The sequence below is a fragment of the Bos mutus genome, chromosome 15 (assembly GCF_027580195.1).
Source record: "Bos mutus isolate GX-2022 chromosome 15, NWIPB_WYAK_1.1, whole genome shotgun sequence".
Classification (NCBI taxonomy): domain Eukaryota; kingdom Metazoa; phylum Chordata; class Mammalia; order Artiodactyla; family Bovidae; genus Bos; species Bos mutus.
In genome coordinates this window covers 3191447-3218061 of record NC_091631.1, presented here as the reverse complement: position 1 = coordinate 3218061, position 26615 = coordinate 3191447, and the positions used below count along the sequence as shown (strand labels likewise).

Below are 26615 nucleotides of genomic sequence, written 5' to 3'. Positions count from 1 at the left end.
GCCGGGCGCTGGGGCCGCCCGGCTCCTACTCCCCACTAATGAGTCTTAAGTGTTTGCCCTGGGCCCCTGCCAGTTCTACTCCTGCGAGGAGGCGGGACGAGAGGTGGGAGAGAGGAGGACAGAGCTCGTGCCAACCCGGCTCCGCCGGCTCCCAGGAGAGCTGGCACGGGGCCGCGCGGCACAGACGCACCCCGGGCACGGCCAGGCACCCGCGGAAGGGCCCCTGTCTCTCCCCTCTGCTTCAGGGGGCTTCCCCAAACGTCGATTCCCGGGCACACCTACTAGATCGCAATCCTGGGAAGCGCGTGTTTAGCAAGCACGCTAGGAAGCTAAGGACCACGGCGCTAGGACGCCAGGGATGGGAATTCCGGGCTGGTTTGTGCATTTCTCTAGAGTCCACCGTGTTGGTCAAGACTCTCGAGTTACATTAAGACCCCCCATGCTCCCTAAAAATAAAAAAATAAAAACCAAAAGGCTAAGAAGCTCCGGTGGGTGGGAGGATTTCTAAGTTCAGCTTTATCTACAGTTCAAGTGATTCTGTTTGGTCTCTGTCTTCCCTGGTGGCTCAGCTGGTAAAGAATCCGCCTGCAATACAGGAGACCTGGGTTCGATCCCTGGGTCGGGAAGACCCCTGGAGGAGAGCACGGCAACCCACTCCAGTATTCTTGCCTGGAGAATCCCGTGGACAGAGGAGCCTGGTGACACGACCGAGTGACTAACACTGGCACTTTCAAGGTGAGTTCACACAAGTGTCTCCTTTCCCCAAAGCTCAGGGAGAGACGATCCCAGGCCTGAAACAGGCTGGTACCTCTCAGACAACAGAGAAGGCAGAGAAATAGGCTGAGGGGCAGCTGGATGCCGATGGTCAGGGGTTAAAGTGCGAAAGACCAGGGCCGGGGAGACATTCCTGAACATATGGGTTCAAAGACCCTTCGGGATCACAGGAACCAACACCCTCCTCCCGTGAGGATGAATTTTTACCAGTATCTGGTTCTCTCTCTCCCTCCCTACAAACATCTAGACTACATTTCCCAGTCTCCCTCGTAGGTAGCAGGGGGCGTGACTTGAATTTTGGCCAGCGGACCACGGGTCTCCCAAAGGATCGACCCGTCTCCACTGGATGCTACAGAGACTCTGGGGCCCCTGACCATGGCTGAGCCACAACAGGGAAGGGGCCTGGGTTCTGCATGACTGTGAGGTTCACAGCCCTCCTCCAGGGGATCTTCCCGACCCAGGGATGGAAGGAACCCAGGCCTCCTGCATTGCAGGCGGATTCTTTACCATCTGAGCCTCCAGGGAGGACGGAGGCCAAACAGAATTACCTGAACCAAAGCTGAACTGGGAAATCATCCCATCCACCGGAGGTTCTTAAACCTTTTGGTATTTATCTTTAGGGAGTGTGAGGGCTATTAATGTAATTTGACAGTTAACCCACCCCAGATGGGACTATGATTGGAAAAGAAACCTTTGTGTGTTAAGCTATGTAGATTTGGGGTTTGTCCGAATCAGGAATCAGCCTACTGTAACCAAGACATCCTCCTCCAGGTCCCTGAGCCCAGGGAGTGCTAGGGAAGAGACAGGCTGGGTGTCAGTGCAGGCTCCAAGCTGGGCAGGGCGAGAGCTGGCACCTCCCGGGTTTGGCCTCCAATGGGGACACACCACAACCACACACCACAACCGGGGCAGCACCAATTCCCAAAAAACTTTATTGTTTCAAGTGGCAAAACGTTATTGGTTTCTGTGGGGCCCCTGGCAGGGCGGAGGGAGACGTGGGGTGGGGCTGGGCTCCGCCCGTTACAAAAATCAAAGGCTTTTATAAAAAAGGCTATAAACTGGTATCAAAAGAAAACCCAAGGGGGGCTGCAAGAGGAAGCAGAGAGGGAGGCGGGACGAGGGACCAACGCCGTGGAAGACCGGCGGGGAGGGGCGGTGCAGGGGAGCTGGGACGCTGATACAAAGTGCATATCGGGGCCTCCCCCAACGCCCCAGAGGCGCACGGGCAGGGGCTGTGGCCGGGGAGGCTCAGCCGTCTCCCCGCCAGGGACCCCACAGGGACGGGCACTGCCTGAGACTGCCAGATGGGAAGGACCTGCAACAGAGGGAAGAGAAGAGGTTGGATGGGGACAGGGGGGCAGAGGGGACATTTCACCTCCCTGCCCAGGCGCCCCTCTGCGAGGCCCAGCATGAGGAAGGCCCTGCTGGGGACCTCCAGCCTAGTGAGTGCCCCCCAGGGGTGCCAGACCAGAAGGGCAGGCCAGCATCCTTGAGCCCTAGGAGGAAGGCGGGGTGGACGTCCCCAAGCCAAGGGACCCAGGACTCTGGAGCTTGGCCTTAGTGTCTGCTCCCAGCCTCGGAGTGTTAGTGGCTCAGTTGTATCCGACTCTTTGCGATCCTATGGACTGCAGCCCGCCAGGCTCCTCTGTCCACGGGATTCTCCAGGCAAGAATACTGGAGTGGGTAGCCATTTCCTTCCAGGAGGTCTTCCCAACCCAGGGATGGAACCCAGGTCTCCCAATTGCAGGCAATTCTTTATCAGCTAAGCCACCAGGGAAGCCTAAGAATACTGGAGTGGCTAGCCTATCCCTCCTCCAGCCTCGCAGATGAGGGCCATAAAAGCAGGTCTGGGGCCTCCGGAGGCCTCTGGGGAAGGGGCCCCAGCAGCCCTGAACCAGCCCCCAACCCTAGACAGGCCAAGCCTAGCTCCTGCCCGCACCTCAACGACTTCTTAGACCTTCTTCTTCTTCAATTTCAGGGCTTGCAGCCAGTTGGGTGATGATCCTTCTGACCTACAGGGCAGGGAGCAGAAGTCGGAAGGGAGTCAGAAACGCCCCCCGCCCCTGGCCAAGAGGGGTGGCGTCAGGCTTGGCCGCAGAGACCAGCACCCTGGCACCAGCTGAAGAGTGCCGACCCGCAGCATGATACCCTCTCCAAGCCTCTGTCTCCCTGTAAAGCAGGGTTTTCCTCTTAAGGCCGAGATGGGTAGTTCCTGGCACGTAGATCACCTACCCTGAGGACTTGTCTGGCTTGGGCGGGAGCGCGTGGGGCTTGCCCAGCCCGGGGACCTTGCAGGACTTGGAGCGCTGCATCGACTCCTTCTGGCCCGCCTTGCCCTCTGAGGGCTCCCCCTCGTCAGCCGAGCGGTTCCGCGAGCGCAGCTTGGCCTGAGAGGAAGCCGGAGCACAGACGGACGTCAGCGGGGCCGGCGTGGGCAGGGAGGGCCAGGCCTTCTCCCCAGGGCATGGCGTCCCTGGCCCAGGCCTGAATGCCCTCCACAGCCCTCTTACCCCGGGGAGGGGAAGTTGCTTAGCGATGACCTTCCCCGAGGGCAGGCTGTGCCTGCCACCCCACAGGCCCTCAGGGAGACACTGCTGACCTGAATCTAGCCCGAGTGGGCTGGACGGAGCCAGCAGGGACGCCCCCAGGGTCTGCACTCCCTGCGCCCTCTGCCTGCAACATCTCCCCACCGCAAACACTACACGCCTGCTAGTGCCTCGAAGCTGTGACCGGAGGCCTCCCCGAGTCCCGCACCCAGCCTCCCACCTCCCTCTGTGCGGCTCACCCCTGCCGTACCCCCAGGGACACCTGAACCTCCACCCCGCTGCACCACTGTAGCCCTGCCAGCCCGTGGGGTTCTGGGACCCAGACCCTCTGTGTTCTTCCCTCCATCCCGCCTCGCGCCCACCACGAGCACAGCAGGCACAGAGGACGGACAGGGTTTCGGGGCTTAGACGGACAGACAAACGGACGGAGGGCAGGCTGGACGCCAGGGGGCGGTACGGCCAGAGGGTACCTTCAGGGCCGACGGGCTCAGGCCAGGGAACAGGCTGACTTTCAGGCCCTTGGTCACCCGTGTCCGGCGGTTCTGAGGCTCCTCGACCACCTCCTCGTCCGAGGACGGCGTCTGTGAAGCCCGTGGCTCTGCAAGGGCCCGGGCAGGGGCTCAGCACGGGGCGGCAACCCCAGACCCCCCGCCCACTGCCCACAGGACAGCGACATGGAGGTCGTCAGGACAGCCCGGCCCTACCCGTGGAGTCTTGGAACAGCCTTGCGTCCGACGCTGCAGCCTCCGACAGGCCCAGCGTGCCCCCGGGCCGGATGGCCGGGGCGCGGTGCCCACGCTTGCGCCCCAGGTTGGCACGGCTCCGGTACATGGCGCTGTCGAGGATCTCAGTGTCCTGTGGGGGATGGGGGTACAGACCACTGCCATGACCTTCGCAGAGCTGCCTCATCCCAGCTTCCCGCCCCCTCGGGCTGAGACCGCCCCGCCAAGAGGGAGGTCCTGGGGTGAGACCCGAGCTACAGCACCTACACACCCCCTTCCACCCCCACCCCGACAGGAGCCCACCCACTGACCTCGATGAAGGAGAAATCCTGGCTGGGGGTGCTGGTCGGCGGCCCCTGCGGGGTCTGCTCGCCCTGACTGGCCCCTGTGGCATCCCGGGTGCTGTGGACCGCGTCTGTCCAGCTGGCCTCCCCGTCCGGCTGTGGCCTCCAGGAAGGCAGGGGGTCCTGGCCGGGCTCCCGGGGCTCCACTCGGTCCGCACCTGCTGCGGCCCCTTCCTCCTCCGACGGGGCCCTGGACCCCAGAAATGCCGACTCCCGCGGGGCCGTGGCCTCGGGGCTGTGGGCAGCCAGCCTCTCACCCGGCTGGCCTTGGGAGCCCGTGGGTGGGGAGCGGGCCGGGTGATCACCAGGGCTGCGGGGACAGAGCAGAGACTGAGGTCATGCGGGGCCGCGGGGCCCGCCCACACCCCTCCCCCCACCCCGCCCCCTACCCCCACCCACAGAGCGCCTTTCTCGGCCTGTTTTCCTGCGGCCCGTCCACGCCTCCCCATGGACTGCACGCAGGGAGCGAGCTGGGCCAGCCCGGCGTGTTCAAATGCCAGGCTCCCCGTTTCCTGAGACGATGGGGGAGTCCCTTCACCCCCAAGGGGTCTGCTAACTACGGGGTCACCGGTGGCAGAGAGTGAGGCTCTGAACACCTTGCACAGAGCCGCGCGTGGGGGACCCCAAGAGCCTTAGGGTCTTCTAAGTACAGAGTCTCTGCAGGCGCGAGTGAGACTGAACATCTCGCACAGAGCAGCGCGGTGGGCGTGCCCACCAACGCGATCCTACCGCTGCCAATGCTGTGGATCCTCCCGGGATGCGGTCCGCCTGCCGAGCCGGCCTCTCAGCCCTGGCCCTCCAGCTCAGCCCTCTCTGCGCATGCCTCTGAACACACGGGCCTTGCGGACGGCCGCGTACCCGACGTGTACCCGATGGCGCGCCTGGACAAGCTGCTTCTGCCCGGCAGGCACCCCCGCGCTCTCAGTCAGCCTGGATTCCCCCTGGCGGGCCCCCGGGCCCACTCCCCCGCCCTGCACACCCTGGGCGCGAGCTGCCAGCCCCACTGCAAATCCAGGTGCTCTGTCCCCACAGCCCATCAGCAAGCAACTCGGGGACACAGCCACCTGCATCCCCACGGGGGCCAGGGCCTGGGACAGAGCTGACGTCTGCCGGTGGGCAGGGACGCCACCTTGTCCCTGAACTGCGTCTTCTGCCCGCTGCGCCCTCGAGACAGGACCCGTACCATCCGGCACGCAAGGCATGCTCAGCAGCTCACGCTCTGCACCGGGGAGCGGGTGTGTGGCCCAGCTGCCTGCCTGCCCCTGAGACAGACACACCTGCACACACACACGGCCCGTCTCCTGCGGGAGGTGGGCACCGTTCACCAGTCACTCCTTCCACACACCGGCACAAGCACCACAGAGCCACAGCCAACACACAGACACGCACACACACACACACAAGCACCGCAGAGCCACACCCGAGACACACACACACACATACCCTGCACACAGTGTACACACACACTGCACACGGCGTGGGAGAGACAGAGAAGCACCACAGAGCCACACCTCAGACACACACAGACACACACAGCTCTCACACACACCCCATGCACATGGGCGTGGGGAAGGCGGGCAGGGCCTGGGAGCTAGGATCCCGGGCTGGAGGGGAAGAGCGTGAAGCAGGTGAGTCAGTGCCAGGCCAGAAGCAGGGAGAGCAGGGGAGCACGTGTCAGTCTGTCCTTCCCCAGGCTGCTGACACAGGAGGCCCCTGGAGGGAGGGAGGGAGGGGTAGCCTCCCCGGGCAGCTGCGCCCACCAGCCTTTCCAGGTGAGGTAGAGGGGAGGCTGGGGGCAGAGGGGAGGCTGGGGGCAGGCCGGGGCCAAGGGGCTGTGGACCCGCAGATGGGTGGGCGAAGACGGCCACGCCAGAGGGGACCCGGCACACCCGCAGCCCATGGGCCTTGGGGGAGGCCCTGCAGAGGGGTGGGGGGGAGCACACATCCCGCCCCACTGTCTGTACCAGGTGCCCGGAGTGAGGGCTCGTCTCAACTGACACCAGCTCTGCCCCTTGCCCGTCAGGACTCTGAGGATCCCGAGGGCCAGGACTTGATCCAACACCATCCCCAGGACCATTCCAGGGACAAACACGGAGGTCCACGTGTAACAGACTCGTTTCCTTGTGCTCAAGGCTCCAAGACCCAAAATGAGAGCGGTCGGGACTGAAGCTGGAAAGATGTGTATATACGAGCAGCAGCTGACCTTGACCCCAGAGAGACAGGAAGAGAATGCCAACCACATGCAGGGGCCCGAGGGAATGCCAAGGAGCAGCGTTCACAAGCTGTGGGCCCTTGAGAAAGCCGCGCTGCCTCTCTGGGGCTGCTTCCCCTGCTCACAGAACGAGGGGGCCAGCCCTCAGAAACCCATGAAGGTCCTCTCCCAGCCCACGAAGACCCCCCCAGGTGGCTGGGAGGCTGCTGTATCCCGGGGCCTGGGGGCTGGGGCAGGAGAGGGGGCAGTGCAGCAGCTCTCGGGGGGCCCAGGAGTGCTTCTCCCCTCAGGACAAGGAGCCCAAGACACGGGAGGGACACGCCGAACGCCCACGCCGCTCTCGCCCAACTGTTCGGACAGCAGTCCAGCCAATGGCCACCAGCCGGGGGGCCTCCGTCCCACGCAGGACGATGGCCAGAAACGTCCCCCAAGGCCCCACAACTGTCTACATCTGCCAAGCAGGTGTCAATACTGGCGGTGAGCACCTGGCCAGGGCTGACCACGCGTCTGCAGCTCTGACACTCCCTGCACACGGACCCCCAGCCCAAAGGCCCCCAGGGGTGCTGGGAGTCAATGATGCCCACTCGTCACAGGCGGGAAGCCAGAGCAGAGACGGGCCCTGCCCAGGCTCATGGAGGTGGTGGCAGAACCAGGCCCCAAACCTGGCGGACGGGCCCAAAGCCAGGGGCTCTGAGCTGTCCTCGAGGACTTTTCGTTACCGGGAGAACCTACAAAGCTTCCTCCAGAGAGCAACTTTCCCGAGTGTAGAATTTCCCCGAGTCAGAAGCTTAGAACGCCAGTCCTGTGGATATTAATCAAATAAGCTCGAGAAACACTGCCCTGGAGAAAGGTAAACAGGTCTCCATTACTGCTGTATTTTTGGTGCTGAGAGCCCTACTTTCTAAGTCCGCCGTATGTCCACTGAGTACACGGTGTTTGCCAAATGTACAACACGGCCCAAAAAGCTGGGCGTTTTCAAGGTGCGACGGAGGCCAGAGGTCACACAGCTGAGCTTCTCTGCCAGAACCCTGCCCCTTCCCCAACCCAGTCCCCCAGCCAGAACTTTTGGAAAGTTCTCTCTCCATCCTTAACAGGGGAGACTCTCTCCCCACTCCCCACCTTCAGAAACACGTGGAGGGCGGTGGGTCCCACTGCCTGCAAGTCCAAAAGCCTTGAAGGCATTTAAGACCCAGAAGTCGGAAAGTGGCACTGCTGACTCAGTGACCTTAAGTGGGTCATACCACTCGGCCTGCAAATTGGAGGTGATAAAAAAAAACCCTTTCCTGCTTCACAGGGCAGGTGTGAAGATCACAGAGGGGAGGTGTGCGGGATGGTGGAGTTCTGAGCATCCTGGGAAGAGGACTCGGGGGCAACCTCGGGCGGCCTACGCTCTCCCCGCACCCAGAAAGTGACAGCTCACAGAGGTCCGGTCACTTACGCCCGTCCCTGCAGGCTTTGCCCCAGCCAGTGCCCCTCCAGCTCCCCGCAGCAGCCGAGCCCAGAATGCCCCCCAGGGCCTCACCCTGGCCCCAGGCTCTGCCCACCTCCCCTTCCCCTCCCCCGCCCTGTCCTCAGCCCCCAATGCCTCTCCCGACACCTCAGACACCCAAGTCCCCTCTAGAGCCTTCCTGGTACCTCCAGCCCCCCAGCTACCAGCACCCCCTCCTCCACTGCGAACACAGCTTCCACCCAGCACCCCCTCCTGTCTCCTCTTCACAACACGTGAGACGCACCCCCCTCCACCCAGATCTGGCAAAGGTCAGACCTGCGACTCAAGTCAAGAGAATTAAACCTGATCTCAACAGAAGTGACGGCAAAATAAACATGCCTTTTAAGCAGCCTTAAGTGGGGTGAGACATCGCCCCAGTTGGTTTTACAACAGAAAAATTTCAGAGTCAGACTACGGTCGACTCATAAAACTGTGTGTTTTTTTTGGAAAGTTCTTTTTCAGCCACCCTGGGTGTGGAGGCCAAAAGGTCACCGGACCAGATACCAGGTCCCAGTGTCCTTCAGGTTCCCTTTTGAACCAGGGTTTATTCTCTGCTGGTGTGGCTGTTTTTTATTTATTGGCCGCGCTGCACGGTCCACGTGCAGGATCTCAGTCCCCCGACTGACCAGGGACTGAACTCGGGCCCACAAGCAGTCAAAGCGCAGAGTCCTAAACACAGGACCACCAGGGAAGCCTTGCCCTTGGGAGCCTTAAGACAGGGCAGGCAAGAAGCACGGAGGTCCTCCCCTCTGGCAGACATGAGCGCCGCCGCCCGCTCCACGCTGGACCTGCCCAGCCCAGGATCATGCCAGGCCTCGCCCCCCAAGCCGGCAGCATCCGAAGCCAGAAACCATCCCGCACAGGGTGCTTCCTCCAGCACACACACAGTCATGCTGCAAAAACCACACCTCAACCACCACAGTCATCGCTTCAAAAAAAGAAACTCACCTGTGTGTGTGTCAGTGCTCAATTTAAGAAGTAAATAAAGAAAAATTCACACTCCGAACCATCGCAGTTCTCTGAATACTAGACATTTTGGTGGAAGAGCAGCTTCCACCCCAGGCAGAAAGGGGGCCGCTTCCAGGGGCTGTCACGCCCTCCGACCCTGGGGTGTGGCTCCCTTACCTGGGTCCGAAGGCCGGGGACTCCTGAAGCCCGGATCCGTCCTCCTCCGGGCAGATGACAACGAGCGGCAGGAAGGGGTCTCCGTCCTCGGCATCCGGCCCACTCATCTCGCCGACCCCGAGCTCCCTGGCCTCCGAGGAGCCTCGGGCCTCCAAGCCGAGAGCTGAGAGGTCATCATTCCCCACACCTGGTTCCAGGGGCTGGCTGACGTCCCCCACGCCACACTCCCTGGCTTCAGCCGGGAGCTCCACGTTCCGGAGCTCCGAGTCCTGGGCCCAGTCCACCTGGTCCAGCCTGCGACCCCGCGGCCCCTGAGAAGTCTCTGAGTCTAGCTCACAGGGCACCTCCAGATGCCTCAGGCCTAGACTGTCGCCCCAGTCCACCCCACCAGGCCCGAGCTCTCGGTCTCTCGGCTCAGGCGTCCAGTCTGCCTGACCCACTCCGCGCTCCCTCGATTTAAGGAACTCTCCCGCCTCCGCGCCTGACCAGTCAGTCTGCCCCACGCCACCCTCTCTGGTCTGGCTGGGGCCTCCAACCTCAGAAGGCCAGTCCTGGTCCCCGACTCCGAGCCTCCCGGGGGCCTCCGCCCCTCCACTCTGCGAACGGCGGACTAGCCCTGCATCGGTCACGCCCGCGTGGTCTGCCCAGCCGGTCTGTCCCACGCCATCCTCCCTGGCTTCGCTCGAGCTGCCAGCACGCACACAGCTGGACACCTCCAGGTTCCAGAGGCCCAGCTGGTCAGTCCAGCCCACGGCCCCCTCAGGGGGCAGGAAGGGGCCGCCTCCCAGCTGGCCACAAGTGCTCAGGCTGGCCCCACCCGCCCTGTCGTCACCGATTATCCCAAACTGGGGGCTCTGCTCCGCGGCCTCCGCGCAGAAGCCACTGCCCCAACCCCGCTGCCCCGGGCCGAAGGCCAACTCTGGCTGGGCGCCCACACCGAGGCCGAAGTCTCCGGCCCAGCCCCGCTCTGCCCCCTCCCTGTCAGCTTCCCCTGGGCTCCGGGCGCCCCCCGCCTGCGGGCCCCCAACCTCCCGGGAGTCAGCGCCGCCTTGCCAGCCGCTGGGGTCCCTCTGCCCCGGATCCCCGTCCTGCAGCTGGGAGCCGCTGGCAGAGAACACGCTCCCCGCCTCAGTGGTCTCGGGCCAGCCCGCGTCCCTGCCAGCCACCCCGGGGCTCACTCGGCCCGGGGTCTTCTTCTCAAACTCCGTGTCCTGCCGCTGGGCCTCCTCGAGGCTGAACCCGGCGCTCAGGGCTCTGGCTCCGAAGTCCCGAGTGAGGCCGCCGCTGTAGTCCGGCACCCAGGCGCTCCTGCCGAAGTCGCTCCTTCTGAACCCCGGGTCCTGCTGCCCTGCGTCCTGGCTGCTGCTGTACCTACCGAGGGGGTCCTTCTGCCCTGATTCTGGACCCTGCCCTTCTTCATCCCGGCTCGCGTAGGCGCCCAAGGCATCTCTCTTCCCAAAGTCCCAGTCCTGAAGGCTTGCGTCCCGACCGCTGTAGGTTCCCAGAGAATCCCTCTTCCCGAACTCCTGGTCCTGGAGCTCTGCATCCCGGCTGGAGTAGGTGCCCTGGGAATCCCTCTTCCCAAACTCCTGGTCCTGGAGCTCTGCGTCCCGGCTGGAGTAGGTGCCCTGGGAATCCCTCTTCCCGAACTCCCAGTGCTGAAGGTCCACCTCGTGGCTTTGCGGAGCGCTAGGCTTCCCGATCGCCCGGTCCTGGGTGCCGAGGCCCCCTGGGGCCCCCGCTCCACGGCCGTCTTGGCCGCCGACCTCGCCCTCCTCGCAGTCGAGGGCACACCTGCCAGCCCATTCCCCAGGGCCCCCCTCCCCAACTCCATGCCCACACTCGCTGGCCCAGTCCCTCTCTCCGAGGCCTGGGTCCCCTCGAGGGCTTGCAACTCCCAGGCTGTAGTCCCGAGAAGCATCCTGGGACCAGGTGGAAGGCCGGAAACCGCCAGGATGTGGGCCTCCTGCAATTCCAAATTCACTCTGCAGGTCTTTCTGGGCCCAGCCGAGGAGTCCCTGGGAATAAGAGAGAGAGAGACACAAACGGGACTTAAAATTAGTCAGGGTGGCAATCGGTCCGGAGCGAGAGTCAGCGCTGCCTAGGGCCCAACTCTGGCTTCGGAGAGCCTGGGTTTGGATGCGGGCTGTGTGACCTTGGGCAAATCACTTAAGCACTCTGGGTCCCTGGGGTCCCCATCGTTCAGTGAGGTCAGTTACTACGGCAGGGGGTAGGACGAGAGAGTTAAATGGAATCACTGAAGCCGAAGGCTCAGCAGAGGTCCCAGCACCCCCTGGGGCCTCGGCGGTAAATCCCGAAGTCCTGTTTACTGCCCTTGGGCAACACCTGGCGAAACGCCAGGAGCAGGGCTGCCTGGCAGAGGGGTCTATCCGGGGTCGTGGGGGCGGGCATGCCCTCAGCGAGGAGCGCTCAAGACCCTGCGCCCCTCCACAGCCGCCCCTTTCCAAGGCAAGCTCCCCAGGACACCCTTCACCCTTCCAGCCCGCGTGAACCCCCAGCCCTGACCCCAAGGGAAGCTCCCTCCTGCCAGGGGCCGCCCTGCGAAGGTCTCTGGGTCCTCACCGCCAGCCCCAAAGGGACGGCCTCCTCTGGTTCAGGGAGAAGACCCAACCAGGGCTCCGGGCTCCCCACCCCGTCCGGAACTCCCTGACTCACTCGTGCGGCCGGGGGAGCCCTGGGCTCGGGGCTGCGGAGCCGGCCGGCCTCGTCCCGCAGCGCGGCGTTGGCCAGCAGCCTCTCCAGGACCGACACGCTGGGCTCCCGGTCCCCAGGCCCGGCCATGGTCCCGGCCTCCAGTCCCCGCCCGCCCCGGAGCCCACTGGGCGCGGCGAGTGCCGGGACGGGGCTGGGCCGCTCCCCTCGCCCGCCCGGACCTGTCCAACAGCCCTGGCCCCCCTCCCTGTACAGCAGCTGCAGTTCTCAGCGGCCCCGCCCGGGAGCCAGTTGAGTCACCGCATCCCGGGACGGACACACCTACCGCGGACGGACACACCTACCGCGCGAGCCCAGCGGCCTTAACTCCTTCCTGCTCGTCCCCCAGGCCCCGCCCAGAGGCCCCCGGCTCCTCCCTCCTCCCAGCCCCGCCCCTAAAAGTACGTTTCTATCGCCACCTGGATCCCATCCCTGAGACTACTGGGCAGCCCGGTAGGAGAAAGGGCACTGGCCCTGGAATCGGTGCTCTGGCCCTAGCCCGGCTGCCAGCTTACTGGGTAACCTTTGCACAAGGCTCCGCCTCCTCTGGGCCTCGACGAAAGCAAATCTGAACTTCACAGTAAGAACACTCGCAAGATCCAACACTCCCAAGCACTTGTGATGGGCGCTAGTCTGAGTAGTTCACAGGCACTGCAGCCATCACCCTGCGAGGTAGAGCCCAGCACCATTCTCCCCATTTTACAGACGCAGAAACTGAGGTGCGGGCAGGAAAGTCACGTGTTCAAGCTCACACTTGGGCCAGGAACAGGGCCAAGACAGCAACTCGGCCGTCTGGGTCCAGGACGCACGTCTAACTGGCTCTGTTGGTGCCCTTCATGAAACCACCAGTCCTCACGGACCGAACGCTCAAGGGTGCCAAGCCCTGCATCCAGCGCTTTCCACTTCTGTCTTGCCCACAACACAAGCCTAAGTGTCCTCGGTCGCTCAGTCCTGTCCGACTCTGCGGCCGCACGGACTGCAGCCTACCAGGCTCCTCCATCCATGGAATTTTCCAGACAAGAGTACTGGAGTGGGTTGCCATGCCCTCCTCCAGGGGATCTTCCCGACCCAGGGATTGAACCTCTGTCTCCCACACTGGCAGGCAGATTTTTAACTAGCAGTGCCACAAGGGAAGCCCCTAAGTCTATGAGGCAAATGTCATCGTTGTGAAAGGGCTCTGAAGCTTGGACGTCTGGGTACGTTACCGAGACCACTCAGCTGGTGGAAGCCGGGGTCAGATGCGGACTCAGACTAGACTCTAAGTAGCAGCCCACACTCTCTGCTCCGCCAGCGGAGCAGACGGTACGGACCTCCAGGGCAGGGGCGGGGGCAGAGGTGCCTGCTCACGGCTGGATCCCAAACTCTCAACACAAGGCATCCGTGTTGAAACAAGAGGCCCCCAAAAGCCCTTGACTTCCGTTCCAAACCCCGCCCAGGGCCCCCCTCACCTCGGAGCAGGCGCTGGGGGGCGGAGCGCCCTTCAGCTCAGACGGGGCGCTGCGCCGTGTGCTGGGCGGGGGCGAGGCCAGCAGGTCATCCAGCCACTGGGAGCCACTCTCGGGCCCCGCGGGCTCGGGGGATGCCCGGCAGGGATCTTGAACAGCTGTCCTGGATCGGGTGGTCTCGGCCAGGGCCAGGGCCACGGGGTCCTCCTCGGCAGACAGCGCCTGCCCAGGCTCGGGGGCGTCGACGAACAGGACGCAGGGCTGGTCTGGGGGCGCTGGCTGCTCCTGCCCCAGGACCGGCTCCAGGACGCGCAGGGCGGCCTCCCGGGTGGGCGGAGGGGGCTCCCGTTCCCCGTGTGTCTCCACCTGCGGCAAGGCTGGTGCAGGTGGGTGCCCTGCTGTTGGTGAGGACTCCAGAGGATAGTCCGCCCCACTGCCCATCCGGCTCGGGGAAGAGCTCGGGTTGTCCCCCGGCCCCCGAGAAGCAGGTCTTCCTGGTCCCTCTGCAGCCGACGGGGCCCCTGACCCTCGCTGAGACACGCCTTCCTCCCGGGTGGACGAGGGCCAGTCCCCAGCCTCCTCGTGGATGGACGTGGCCCCGCCTCCGGCCTCCTCCCTGGTGGACGCGGCCCTGTCTCTGACCTCCGCAGCCTCCACAGCCCCACTTCCGGCCTCCTCACAGGCTGACGCAGCCCAGTCTCCGGGGTCCTCGCAGGTGAACGCGGCCCCTCCTCCGGCCTCCTCGCGGGCATACGCGGCCCCATCTCCGGGCTCCTCCCTGGTGGATGTGGCCCAGCCTCCGGCCTCCTCCCGGGGGGATGCAGCCCCGCCTCCAGGCTCCTCCCGGGTGGAGGCGGCCCCATCTCTGGCCTCTGCAGCCTCACCTCCGCCTCCTCGCAGGTGGACGCAGCCCAGTTTCCGGCCTCCTCACGGGCGGACACGGCCCCGTTTCCAGCCTCTGCGGCCTCTGCAGCCTCCGCGGCCTCGGTGATGGGGGAGGGCGGCGGGGAGTCCAGCCGCCACACCCCAAGGCCTGCAGGCCGCGTGGGGAAGGTCCATTCAAAGGACTGAGACAAGCTCCAGCTGGACTCAGTCCCGCTCCCCAAGGGGTGGTCCAGGGCGGACAGGCCCCCCGGGGCCTGGGGCAGGGTGGCCAGCGAGCCCCCCAGCTGCTCTCGGTCTGGGCCGGGAGGCCGCAGCACGCCTTCAGAAAACCGCCGCTGGGCCAGGCCGCCGGCAGGGCAGTCCTCATCCCCCGGGGCCGCCCCGTCCCCGGATGCAAACGTCCGAGGCACGTCTGGCAGCTCACCCGCTGCCATCAGGGGCTGGGGTGCTGTGGCTGGGGACCGCTCGGGGCTGGGGTGCACCGCGAGCTCCCGCACCGGGGGGCTGCCGGGTCTGGGGGCCTCCGAGGCTGCCACGGCTGAGCTCGCGGGTGGGTGGTGGGAGCCTTCCTCGGGGGGGCCCGCAGCCGGGGAGCCCAGAGTCTCAGCGGGCAGGGAGGGAGGCCCAGGAGCAGCAGTGCTCTGGGCCTCTGGACGGTGGGGTCGGGGGGGAGAGCCCCGCTCGAGGGAGTCAGAGCGAGGAGACTCGGGGCCCGAACCCAAGGCTTCAGCAGGGAGACCCGGGCCAGGGGCGCCTCCATTCTCCAAGGTGGGGCCTGGACCGGGGGTCACCCAGGGAACCTTGAGAACCTGCAAGACAAAGTCAGTAGCTGTCACTGCTCCGCCGGCTTGGGGAGGCCCCTGCCTACCCCCAAGAGACCCCAGGTCAGCGGCGGGCTGCCTGACACTCTCACTCCACGGGGGGAACCGGGGCTCGGGGGGACAGCCCCCCAGGACAACCGATAGAAGCTCCAGAATGACCTCAGGCGTCCGAGACTGCTAGGGTCCCAGACCCCTCCCGTGTGGCCCTCCCCCCACGAAATGCACAGCGCTCTATTCCCAGGGGATCACTCAGACCACGCCCACCCACATCCCCCAAGCCCAAAGCTCATGTGAGGAGTTCCTAAGGGTCCAAGGGTCACGAGTCAAGAACACTGGCTTTGTGCGCTTCCCTGGTGGCCCAGGGGCTAAGATTCCACGCTCCCAGTGTGGGGGGTCCCGGGTTCGATCCCTGGCCAGGGAACTAGATCCCAAGTGTGGAAACTAAAAGTGTGCATGCCACAACTGGAGATCACGTGAGCTACAGTAAAGATCAAAGATCCCGTGTGACCCAGTGCAACCGAATACATAAACAAATAAAATACACGTTTTTAAAACTGGCTTTGTAAAGGAAAGGCAAAAGGAAAACTAGAGAGTCTGGCTGTCTGGGTGTGCGGCCTCAGGGTGGGACTCCACCAGGCCCAGCGCAGCTTCAGACCAGTTTCCGGGAGCAACTCACACCCCCTGCTCTGAGCATCCATGGTCCCAGCTCCGCCTGAGGGGCAGCGGGATCCGGGATTCAGGCCAGAAGCCCCGGGGGCCATGAAAGCGCTGGTCGGAGACACTGGCACCTCCCCCGTCAGCTGGACACCTTCCCACGCAGGGTCTCCCCGACCCCCCGCGTCCCCACCTGCACCCCAGGGCCAGGTCAACAATGTCCACCTGGCGGTCAGGAGAAGATTGAGCAAGATCTGCACACCCGGCTGCTGTGAACAGCACAGGGGAAGAACGGACACTCTGGGGCCCTGGGACCCCCAGCATTTGGCCCCCCTTCACCCCTGCACCGGCCTGCCCCAGGCCGTGACCTGAGTCTTGCTCTATCTGACCTCTGCCCTCCCCAGAGGTCACGCCCCCCGCCTTCTCCCATGGGGGGTCGTCTGCCCCATCACCACCTGACCCCTGGGCCTGGGCAGGGGGGCGTCCTGCTTCCGCATCAAGGCCACCCTCCGATCCTTCCAGCCTGCACAGTCTCTGCAAACCAGGTTAATTTAGAGCCTGTGCCCTTAAACCACGCCCCCCAGGAACCCTCCTCCAAGAGCCCAGGACAGACCCCTCAAGACCCCTCTGCCCCCAGAGCAGAGCTCCAGGACCACCACCACTCTCCAGAGCGCTGCCCCTGGTAAAGAGCTCACAGGGGTTCCCGAAGCCCCACGACTGACCCATCCAGCGTCCTGGCTCCGCTCCCTGACCACCTCTCCTCGACTTCCCTGGAAGCCACCTCTCTGAGGGTCCACCCTAGACCTGGTCCTCAGCCAGAGCCTCCCAGAGCGTCACGTCTAGGTGACCTGCTGACCCGTGTCCATCCCCGTCCATCCAGTGCCCCCTCTCCCTCCCCTCTGCCCGTCTGAGAAGCGCGGTCACTCAGTCTCCTCCCTTCTCCCCATCCCGACTCGACTCCCCTCTCTCCTCCACCCCTGTGTTCACACAGCTCCCTGTATTCCCTCCCTCACCCCAGTTTAACCTGATACAATACAGCTCTGCCCCAGCTCCAGGCTGCACCGGGGCAGCTGGAGACAAGCCCGCCGCTGAGACGGTAGGTGCTGGGATGGTGGGTTCCCTGCAGCCGCAGCTGCCCTGGGCTCAGCTGGGCCCCGAACACCTAGCAATCCGACGACATCCCCCTTCCACGCACCCCCACCTCCCAGCTTTCCCACCCGGTCCAGTCCGTCCTCAAACCTCCCCGCCTCACCCAGGCTCTCCAGGCTGAGGGCCTTGCTATCCCTCCCCGAGGACTCAGAGACCCCCACCCAGGCACCCCACGGCCCGCCGCCAGCACGAGAGCCGTCCCTGCTCAGAGCTCAGGCCAAGCCTCCTTTCTGTGTCCAGCATCACAGATTTTCTTCCTTCTCCACTGGACCGTTTCCATCAGCACACAAACTGCTCTCATTTCTTCTGGCTTAAAAAACACACACACATGCTGCTGTCCACCCCTCCCATCCCTCCAGCTACACCCCTTCCTTAAACCCGGGCTCTGCGTTCAGCACCTCTTACCTCAACGCCTTGGGCCCAGCCTCCGCTGAGCCCCCCCAAAACGGGCTCCCTTCTTCACTTTGCCACCCTGCCACTCTAGCCAAGTGCAGCCAAGAACCCCCTTGCAACCCCCAATTCTCAGGGGCGCCCCTTGACCACCCGCTCCAGTGCCTCCCCCAGCCCGGGCAGCTCCTGTGCTCCACACCAGCAGGGTTCCCTCCCTCACCTCCGCTCCTTCCTGCGTCTCCTGGGCTCCTCTGCCAGGCCTCCGTCTCCCTCCCACACCTCACGTCCCTGCAGCTCCGGACTCAAACACCCCACTGACCCCCTCAGACCCCGTTGGACGAGGCGTCTCCAACTCAACAGATCCAGAAGCAAGCTCCTCTGGTCCCCTTCTCTGTAAAGGGTAACCTCCCGACCACTTGGGCCACAGACCCCCAGTGGCGCCCTTCACTCTCCACTCACTCCCGGCAGATCAGCCTGCCTGCAAGTCCCGTTCCCTCCACCTTCACACCAGAGGCCCCCCCCGCCCGCCCACCGTCTCCCCCAGGGACTGCCTCCAGGATCCAAAGCACCATCGTCTCTCACCGGGGTGACCCCAAGAGCCCCGACTGGCCCCTGCCGCTGCCCTTGGCCCCTGGCCAAGATCTTGGGCAGGGAGACTCCTTGCAAATGGAGCAAGGTCATGCCTCTCCTCCAGCCCCTCAATAGCCTCTTTCCCTCCTGCAAGCCAGCGCTCCCCCGAGTGGCCCATCGCCACCCAGCTCTGCTGTCTCTGTGACCCAGACACCCCAGTCTCCTCGCTGGGTGGAGCCCACGTCCTTTGTAGCTGCAGCTCCCTCTGCCAAAAAGGCTGTTCCCCAAACATCCTAGAGCTCACCCCATCCCCCGTTTCCTGGCAAGAAATGCCCGTCACCCTCGCCCCAGGACCCGTGCAGGTAGGTATCCCGGGGGCCTGTCTGACGCTCTACCTGTCTGCCGGTTCACAGGGCTCCCGGTGTTGGAGTCTGCCTTCCTGCATTAGAAGGCGCGTTCAGCGGGAGCAAGGGCTTCCCTCCTGGCTCAGACAGTAAAGAATCTGCCTACAAGGCAGAAGACCTGGGTTCGATCCCTGGGTCAGGAAGCTCCCCGAGAGACGGGAACGGCTACCCGCTCCGATATGCCTGCCCAGAGAACTCCATGGACAGAAGAGCCTGGTGGGCTACAGTCCACGGGGTCGCAAAGAGTCAGACACGACTGAGCAACGGACACACGCTTCCCTGGGAGCAGGGGGACTGTGGATACTTTGCTCGTGGCTGTCTCCGCAGCACCGGGATCACAGTGGATGCTCGATAAATACGTTTGGACAAATGCACACACTCATGTCTCTCTCCCTGCCGGACGGGACAGCCTCCAGCTAGCAGGGGCTCTTGGAGCAAGACAGACCACCCTTCGCGTCATTTACTCAGGAACACAGACTGTCCGCCCCAAGCACACCGTGAGCAGAGGGGCTGTAACAGGAGACCCCTGTGAAACGTTACTTCCCCTCTTCTGCGAGAGAGCAGACCTGGCCAGGGACCGTGCTGGACTCAAATCCTGCCTTTAGCCCCTGGGCAAGTTATTTGGCACCTCAAGCCCTGGCATGCGCACCTCTTGCGTGGGACCTGAGGGGCCTACTGGGCCAGAGTTATGACCGGGGTTACGTCAGTCAATCCCCCCGCCCCCCCGAGGTTGCCCAGCAGACAATAGGCCGTCCAGGGCAGTCATCCTGGACACTGTAGGAGCCTCAGGGCCTCAGCCACACTTAGCCAGGGTGGCCTGGAAGTTGAGAAATATAAGTCCTGGGGCAAGTCACGTAAACCTCCTCCACAGCCTCTGTTTCCCCAGCTAAACTGAGGGCGGTGGGAGAGGCACAAACGAGACCCTTCCAGCTCAGAGACTGCGTCATCGGGTGGGGAACTCACGTCGGTCGTGGGCTCAGACACGGCCGGCTGGGCCAGGTCCCCGTTGAAGGTTAGGTCCGAGGGGGATTTCCTGTGAGGGAGAAAGAAGGGAGACGGAGGCACAGATCAGAGAAGCCTGAGGCTGGTGGAGAAGGAAGGTGATCAGGGGTCTACCCGATGACCAGAACAGAACCCGACATGCACCCCGCCAGGGCACGTCCTCCCAGGGGACAAAGACCCTGGTGGCTCCCAGAGAGAGCACCCCAGAGGCAGCGGGTGTGTCCCACCTGCATGTCACGGGGTAAGCTCCCCCCAACCCCTCTGGGAAGAGCCTGCGGGGCCCCAGAGCCCTCGGGGCTCCTAGTAAGACCACCAAGCCCCAGAGCCCTTGAGGGGTTAAGGTTCTCCGGGCCAGGGCAGCTGGCCCCTCCCCAGCCAACGCTTCTGGAGAACTGCAGGGGGAGGAAGACAACCAGAGGGATTTTGCAAGGTCGAGGTTGCTCCTTTCAAGCCAGGCTGGGAGCAAAAGAGAAGGCGAGCGGAACCCAGCCTGGACAGGGCGGGCCCCCTGGGAGCCCAGGGGGGACAGGAGGCCTCAGACGCCCACACTCCCAGGAGAGGCTGGCAGGCAACGCGAGCGAGGCTCTGGGCCTCCAGCTCGGCTCAGACCTCAGCAGGGCCTTCTCCGCAACAGGAGCGGTGTCAGCGGGGCCAGAGAGCTACGGGGCCTGGGGGGCAACCGGCCCAAGCTGGCACTCCCTGCCCTGAGGGTATTCCAGGCAGCTGGGACCCTCAAGCCTCCTCCCCAGGGCCCAGGGACACGTCCAGGTCAGGAGCCCCCAGGACACGCTGGCACCGGCTCTGGGAAAGGGGATGCCACACGCAACGGTCTCCAACCCAGCTGTGCGGCCTTTGCGCTCACACCCACTGGCCTGGCGTCAAGGGGCGTTCACTGCTTTCCTCTCCCGTCAGACTTCTCTTCACAGCCAGGCTGTGCCACACACATACACACACACCCACACACCCCCCAGCACCTGGCACACCGCTGCACCCACAGGACGGGCCAGCAGTTAAGAGCACACACTGGAATCAGAGAGACCCTAATTCTAACCCCAGCTCTGTCTGTCACTTGCTAAGGGACCAGGGGAAGTCACTTTTGAGCCTCAGTTTCCTCATCTCTAAAATGGGCCTAATATTCCCTTCACTACACAGGATGGCTGTGGATTAAGTGAGGCAGCGTTTGGCTCTCAGTATGAAAAAAGCACTGAAAATAAACTTCCACGCTATACATCTGAGTTCTCCTACAAACACATGGACTCTGTACAGAGGACGACTACAGAATAAAGCACATACTAACTCGGTCTGCGGGGGGGGATGGTCCGTGACTCTGTCCAGGGTTGGCCCGCACGCACGCAACACAGCTAACCTCCAAGGGAAGACCACCATCTCACAGGAGACCACCCACCCTGTCCTCCAGGCTGGCTGCAACCAGACACACAGCCCCCCACCCCTCACCTCTGCTCGGGGGTCTTGCTGGGCTCCTCAGGGCAGTCGGCAGGAGACCCCGCGGGCCCCTCCTGGGACCATTCCTTGGAGAGGGTCCCAGCGTCGTCCCTGGGGCCTGGGGCCACGCCGTAGCTCCTGGGACCGTATCTGGAGCTGCCGTCGTGGTTGAAGGTGAGGCGGGAGCCCCAGAGGCGGTCGGGGCTAGCCAGGCCCTCCTTCCTGGGCTGGTCCATCTTGGCCAGGATCTCCTCCACGGTGGGCGCAGCGAAGCGCTCCGAGGCTGGGCGGAAGGGAAGGGGTGCCTTGCGCACGCCCCCGGGGGCGGCGCATCGGGCCGGAGGGGTCAAGGGGGGCGTCTCTTCTTTCCCAGGCTCCTCTCTCCCAGGCTCCCGGGTGGCTTCTCCGCCAGCCAGGGCCTCGCCGCAGACCTTGGCGCAAACGGAAGGGGCCGCTTGTTGCCGCCGTAGGGCTGGGGTCCCGCCAGCATGTTCATCTTCCGGGCAGAAGGCAATTCAGCCAGAGGACCCCGGGGAGGCCGAGGCCCAATGGGCACCAGCAGGCTGGGCTTGGCAGGCAGGGCTGGCTTGGCAGGCAGGGCTCGGGGTTTGGGCTTGACAGGGGGTTTGGCCCGAGGGTCACCTACCAAAAGGAAAGGGCTGGTTGAGCCAATGTCAGAAGAACAGGAGGCAGAACTTCACCTCCCACCCTATGGACTCAGAATGTTCCTACACCCTTCCAGGTACAAGTCAAATGTCACCACTTCCATGAAGGCTTCCTGGATTTTCCAAACACATCCCAGAAACATTTTCCCTCATCTCCAAATTCCCAAAATGTCTAGCCAGTCACCCTTACAAGTGAAAAGCCATTTAAGGGCCCAGCTGGCAGCTATTTCTCACTGTACCCACTTTACACCTAACACACATTCTTACCAAGTGAATGACCAGATGAGCAAACAAGCTAATAAATGAACACCTGCCTGCCCACACCAGGCAGTCAGCCCACCATCTCCCCCAGTCTGGTCCTTCCCTCGAGCATGCCACTCTGCTAAACTACATCCACAGCAAACTCGTTCTCCCAGCTCAGCTTCCCTACCCTGCCACCCTGCTGCCCCCCTCCTCCGGGGCACACCCAGGCCACCTCCCCACCACCATCCGCTGTGTGACCAGGAACGCAAACTCACTATTGACCTAAGCCAAACAGAAGGAAATCTGCTACAGAAGGGAAAAAAAAGACCAGAAACATACCTTCTATATAAGGCATTTCAATGCCAAATAAAAGACCTTGAATTACTCATGGCCACAGCCCTGCTAATAGGATATTTTATCACCCACTCATTCCACTCAGTGCAAGAAAGGCGTCTAAACAGGGAGCCAGGAGGCCTGGGTTCAAGCCCATAGGTGCACACCCTTCCCCATCCCCCACCCCCAGGCCTCAGTTTCCTCCTCTGTCAAACAAGTTGGTTGATCTACATCCTCTCCAAGGTTAGCATGTTCTCTGCTGGAGAGCTGTGATCTCAGACAGTTCCGAAGGGTCTCCACCAGAGTGCAGGACCTCTCAGGCTCATCCCGCTTGTCCTCAGACTCCTCCCTCCCTCCCCAACAGGGTCAGCCTTCACCCACTGGCCCCCAACACCGAACGGGGGTTCGGGCCTCTGGCCCCCTTTCCAGCCAGCCCGCTCCACCTCGCACCCACAGGTACCTCGCTCGGACCCAGTGGATACCAGCTCCTCGTCCGGCCCGCGGGGCGCTGGGGAGGCCATGGCTGCGCCTTCCCTGGGAGCAGACACTTGCATCACATGCGGCAGACCTGGGAGTGGGGGGCAGAGGGGTGAGCTGGGGGCGGCGGAAGACCCAGGAAAAGAGGGAGAGCAGAGAGATGGCCAGAGAGCTGGGCGCTGGCAGCGCGCTTGGAGAGGGAGTCTCCGACTTCTGGCGGCCGACGTCTGGCGGCCGGTGCGGGACAGGAAGCGGGCGCTTCAGGAGGGGGGCTGGGGGAGGTCACGGGAGGTCCCCGGCGGCCACGTCCTCCCCTCTGCCACCCCCCCACCCCGCGTCGGCTCTCCAAGTCCGTCTCCTAACCCTAAAGTCCTGCAGGTCCGAGGAGCCGCCCCCTGCTCCCTCCTCCAGCCAGCTGTCCAGGGCACCCCACTTACCACTCCCAAGGCACTCCCCCCGACACACACACTCCTTGGGTCAGGGGGCCCCCGCTCGCGGGATCGACTGAGGGCCGGGGAAAGAAGGCTGCCAAGCCTGAAGTCTCCCGGTGAATCACCTCGCGGGAGACGGGAAAAACCCGCTCCTCCCCAACCTGGGCCCCGCCCCGCCACCCGCCTGCCCCGCGGGCCTCCCCTTCCCGCTCCCCGGCCTGCCGCTGGGAGTGGTTCCCTCCCGGCTCCCCCCCCCCACCCAGTCCTCCTCCTCCCTGCACGTCCCTGCCCCGACTCCCGCCTCCTCCAGAGCCGTCTCATCCAAACACGGAAAAATAAGGAATAAAAAGTAAACATCTGGAATACATTTTTTTTTCCTTTAATTTCTCAATCGCTTTGGCTTCGGCTCGGAATTTGATGAGGTAAAGTCAGGGCCTAGTCCTGTTGCCATAGCAATGGCCTCCCACTGGATTTCCAGAGCCTCGCCAAGAGGAAGGAGGAGCCGGCCCAGGCCCGGGGCTGGGAGAATGAGACCAGGCTAGAGAACATCCGGGGGGCGGGGTGGCTTGGGGGGAAAACTCCCTAGGGCTCCCCTCCTGGGCCCATCACCATGGGAGGGTCCACAGCCCACCAGAAGCAGCTACCTGGGCATCACTCACCAGCCTGGGCCTGACCCGAGGGCTTTCGAGGGAGGCTGCGGAAGAGATTTTAACCCAGGTGACAGAAGCCTATGGCCGAGAGCAAACGGGTGCCCCTCCTCTCGGCCTGTAACTGGAGCTCCGGGTCTGCTCCACCAGGATTCAAATGCTGGGTGGATCTCCTGCCTTCCAGCTCTGTGACCTTAGGCACTTTCCTCACTGGTCTAAACCTGTTTCCCTGTATGAAGAACACAATGAGACTCAACACAGCGGTTAAGGCTCCTCGCTTCCACCGCACACTGCAGGCGGCACCCGTTCAATCCCTGGTCAGGGAACTGAGGTCCCACACGCTGGGAGGTGTGGCCAAAACTGAAAAAAAAAAGAGGCTCACATGAGATGATCCATGCAGCTGCTGACCTCAGTGCCCAGCACCCACTAAGTGGCCATTAAAGGATAGCTCCTATTAGGAGGCTTCCCTTGGAAACCATCTCGTCCTCTCCCCCAACCACAGGCTACCGCAGACCATGCCTTGTCTCCGGAAGAACCCAGTCTTGTCACCTGTTCTTCAGACACTTCACCACCTCCTCAGGTCCTATCCTGGATCCTGAAGCGCCATCCCACCCTCAAGAGCCCCCCGGAATGACCACTGCCCTGCCTCCTTGATAGACCCCGCGGCCCTCTGTTCCAAAGGAAAAGCGATGTTTCCTATCACCTGGCATGCATGGGGTCCCTGAGGACAACCCAACCCTCTCCAACCTGCAAGGAGCCCTGCCTTGCCCAGAGTCACCTACTCCAGCTGGTCTGGCAAGACAGCATCAGATCCAAAGAAGGGACCTCAGGTGCCCAACTTCCGGGAAAACCTCTCACTTCTGACCCTGCCCCAGCTTGTTCCCAGGATAGGAGGGACTAGGCAGGAGGGAAAGAGACATCCAGGCCCGTGCAAGTCCGGTCAGCCAAGTCCGGTGCAGCAGGCGCACTGTGGGTGGGTGAGTAACATTCACAGCCGGCCCGAGTGTGCGTGGAGGAGGGGCACGCGGCAGAAAACATAAAATTTAAAAAAAAAAACGCAAGACTGTTTCCTTGTCCTTGAACGTTATTACCAGGGATACGTGGTGTGGGTGGTTAGAAATGGAGACCAGCTGGTCCAGAACCGAAAAACCCTTTCACCTGGAGGCTCAGCCGGGCGGGGAGCTGTAGCACACAAGAGGGAGAGCTCGCCCTCCCCCGCCAACTGAGGACGGGGTCTCAGCAGCTCAGACGCCCAGCGGGAAACCCGGGTGACCAGGGCCGGAGAGCAGAGCTGTGAAAATCTCAGCGGCTCCGAGCATCCCCCATGCGTTAAGAGTCCAGAGACCGGCTGGACCCTGAGGGCACAGGGGAGACATCAGGCGGCTCCTGCCCCGGGGCGGAGGCCCAAAGAAGCCTCGCCGCAGGCAGGGCCGCCTCCGCCGACCCTGAGATCTCCCGCCAGCCGGGGCCGGGGCCGGAGAGGACACTGCAGCAGGAGGGAGGGCCAACTGCGAGACGAGAGAGCCCGGGGCGAGGGGCCGTCTGGAGGGGCCCGGCGGGGAGCTCCGGGCACAGGGGGCCGCGGCTGCCGGGGGGAGGGGACGGCAGGCTGGAGGAGGGGGCGGCGAAGGCCCCGCGCGCGGGATGGGGCGCAGCCGGCGGACGGACAGACGGGGGCCCGGGGACGCGCGCCGGGCGGGGGCGGGCTGCGGCGGCCGGGGGCGTGCCGGGGGCGGGGGCCCAGTCGGGGAGAAGGGGGCTAGGGTCCCTCCGCCGGCTCCGCCCGCCGCGGGCTCCGCCTGCAGCTTCGGCCCCCCTCCCGGGCTCGGCCGGCACGCGCTTCAGGCCCTGCGCCCTGCGCCCCCGCGCGCACGCCCCAGCCCCCCGGCCCCCGGGCCGTGCAAACTTTCCTCGTGACCGCCCCCCGCCCCCAATCTCGGCCGCGGTCTCGACGCAAGAGCGCCCACCGCCCCCGTACCTCGCCCCCGCCCTGGAGCCGCCCCCGCGCACTCACGCTCTCCTCCAAGGTCCGGCTCCGCCAGGCCCGCGCTCCGCACCCCGTCGTGAGTCTCAGCCGCCGCCGCCGCCGCCGCCGCCGCCGCCGCCGCCGCAGCCGCGGGACCGAGCCTGGAGGAGTCCGGGCGGGGCCGCCCTGGGCCCGCCCACGGCCCCGCCCACAGCCCGGCGGGCCCTGCCCTTATCCCCGCCCCTAGCCCGCCTCTATCCCCGCCCCAGGGGCGCTTGGCCCCGCCCCCGCCCCGCCCCGGGGGCCGCCGGGCCCCGCCCCTGCCCGCCCACATCCCGCCGGGCCCCGCCCCCGGGCGCCTCGAGAGTTTTGGGGCGCCTCGCCAGTGTCCGCGCGCCGCCTAGTTCGCCGGGGCGCATGCAAATAAAGCCGTCCCCGGCCCACGAGGGCCCGCCCCGGTTCGGACCCCCGCGAAGCTGACGCAACTCGGCGCTGGGGCGGAAGGCCACCGAGACGGCGGCCTAGAGAGGAGGCGGCCCGGGCCCGGGCGGTGGGCGGGCTGCCGCCCTGCGGGGCCCGCGCGGGAGAGGTTTCCCCACGGCCAGAGCCACAGGCCGGCCCCTGGGCTCTCCGCGCGCGCCGGCTCAGTCTGCAGCCCGCGGGGATGACCGCTGACCCTCGCGCGTCTCCTGTGGCGCCTGCCCCCGCGCTTCCCAGGTGGCACATCCCTGGTCAGGGAGGGCCCCTGGAGCGGGGCACGGCAGCCCTCTCCAGCATCCCTGCCTGGAGAGTCCCATGGACAGAGGAGCCTGGCGGGCTGCAGTCCACACAGGGTCGCAGAGGGTCGGACTCGACTGCAGCGGCTTAGCAGGCATGCCTGCCCCGCCCAACATAAATTCCTCCCCGCCTAACAATGCCGCATACCCCTTTTCTCCACAAGAAAGGCTTCACACATACTCCACCCCTTTCCCGAACCCCTATCAGGCTACACCCCCACCCCCACCCCAACACACAGCACTCTTCCCCCCCAATTCTGCGGGCTCAAGTTTCCATTCCTCCCCCCATTTGCGGGGAAGATTGGTCAATCCTGATTCCATTATCGAAAGACTTCCAAGACCCTGGACTCGCAGGTGATTAAGGCTGGAGCCGGAGCTGCCCTCTCAGCT

General features: G+C 64.2%; 1 protein-coding gene across 1 annotated transcript; it reads right to left on the bottom strand.

Moving 5' to 3' along the window:
• Window positions 1-1683: 1683 nt before the first annotated feature.
• TNKS1BP1 (tankyrase 1 binding protein 1) lies at window positions 1684-25626 on the bottom strand. Its single transcript, XM_070383322.1, is given in 15 exon segments — window positions 1684-2089; window positions 2714-2786; window positions 3007-3161; window positions 3791-3918; window positions 4025-4175; window positions 4354-4696; window positions 9213-11230; window positions 13373-13915; window positions 14293-15063; window positions 19206-19275; window positions 20700-21111; window positions 21114-21329; window positions 22389-22496; window positions 23496-23712; window positions 25498-25626. Coding segments are annotated over 12 exon segments (4962 nt in total). The 5' UTR covers window positions 22483-22496; window positions 23496-23712; window positions 25498-25626; the 3' UTR covers window positions 1684-2089; window positions 2714-2725.
• Window positions 25627-26615: the final 989 nt, after the last annotated feature.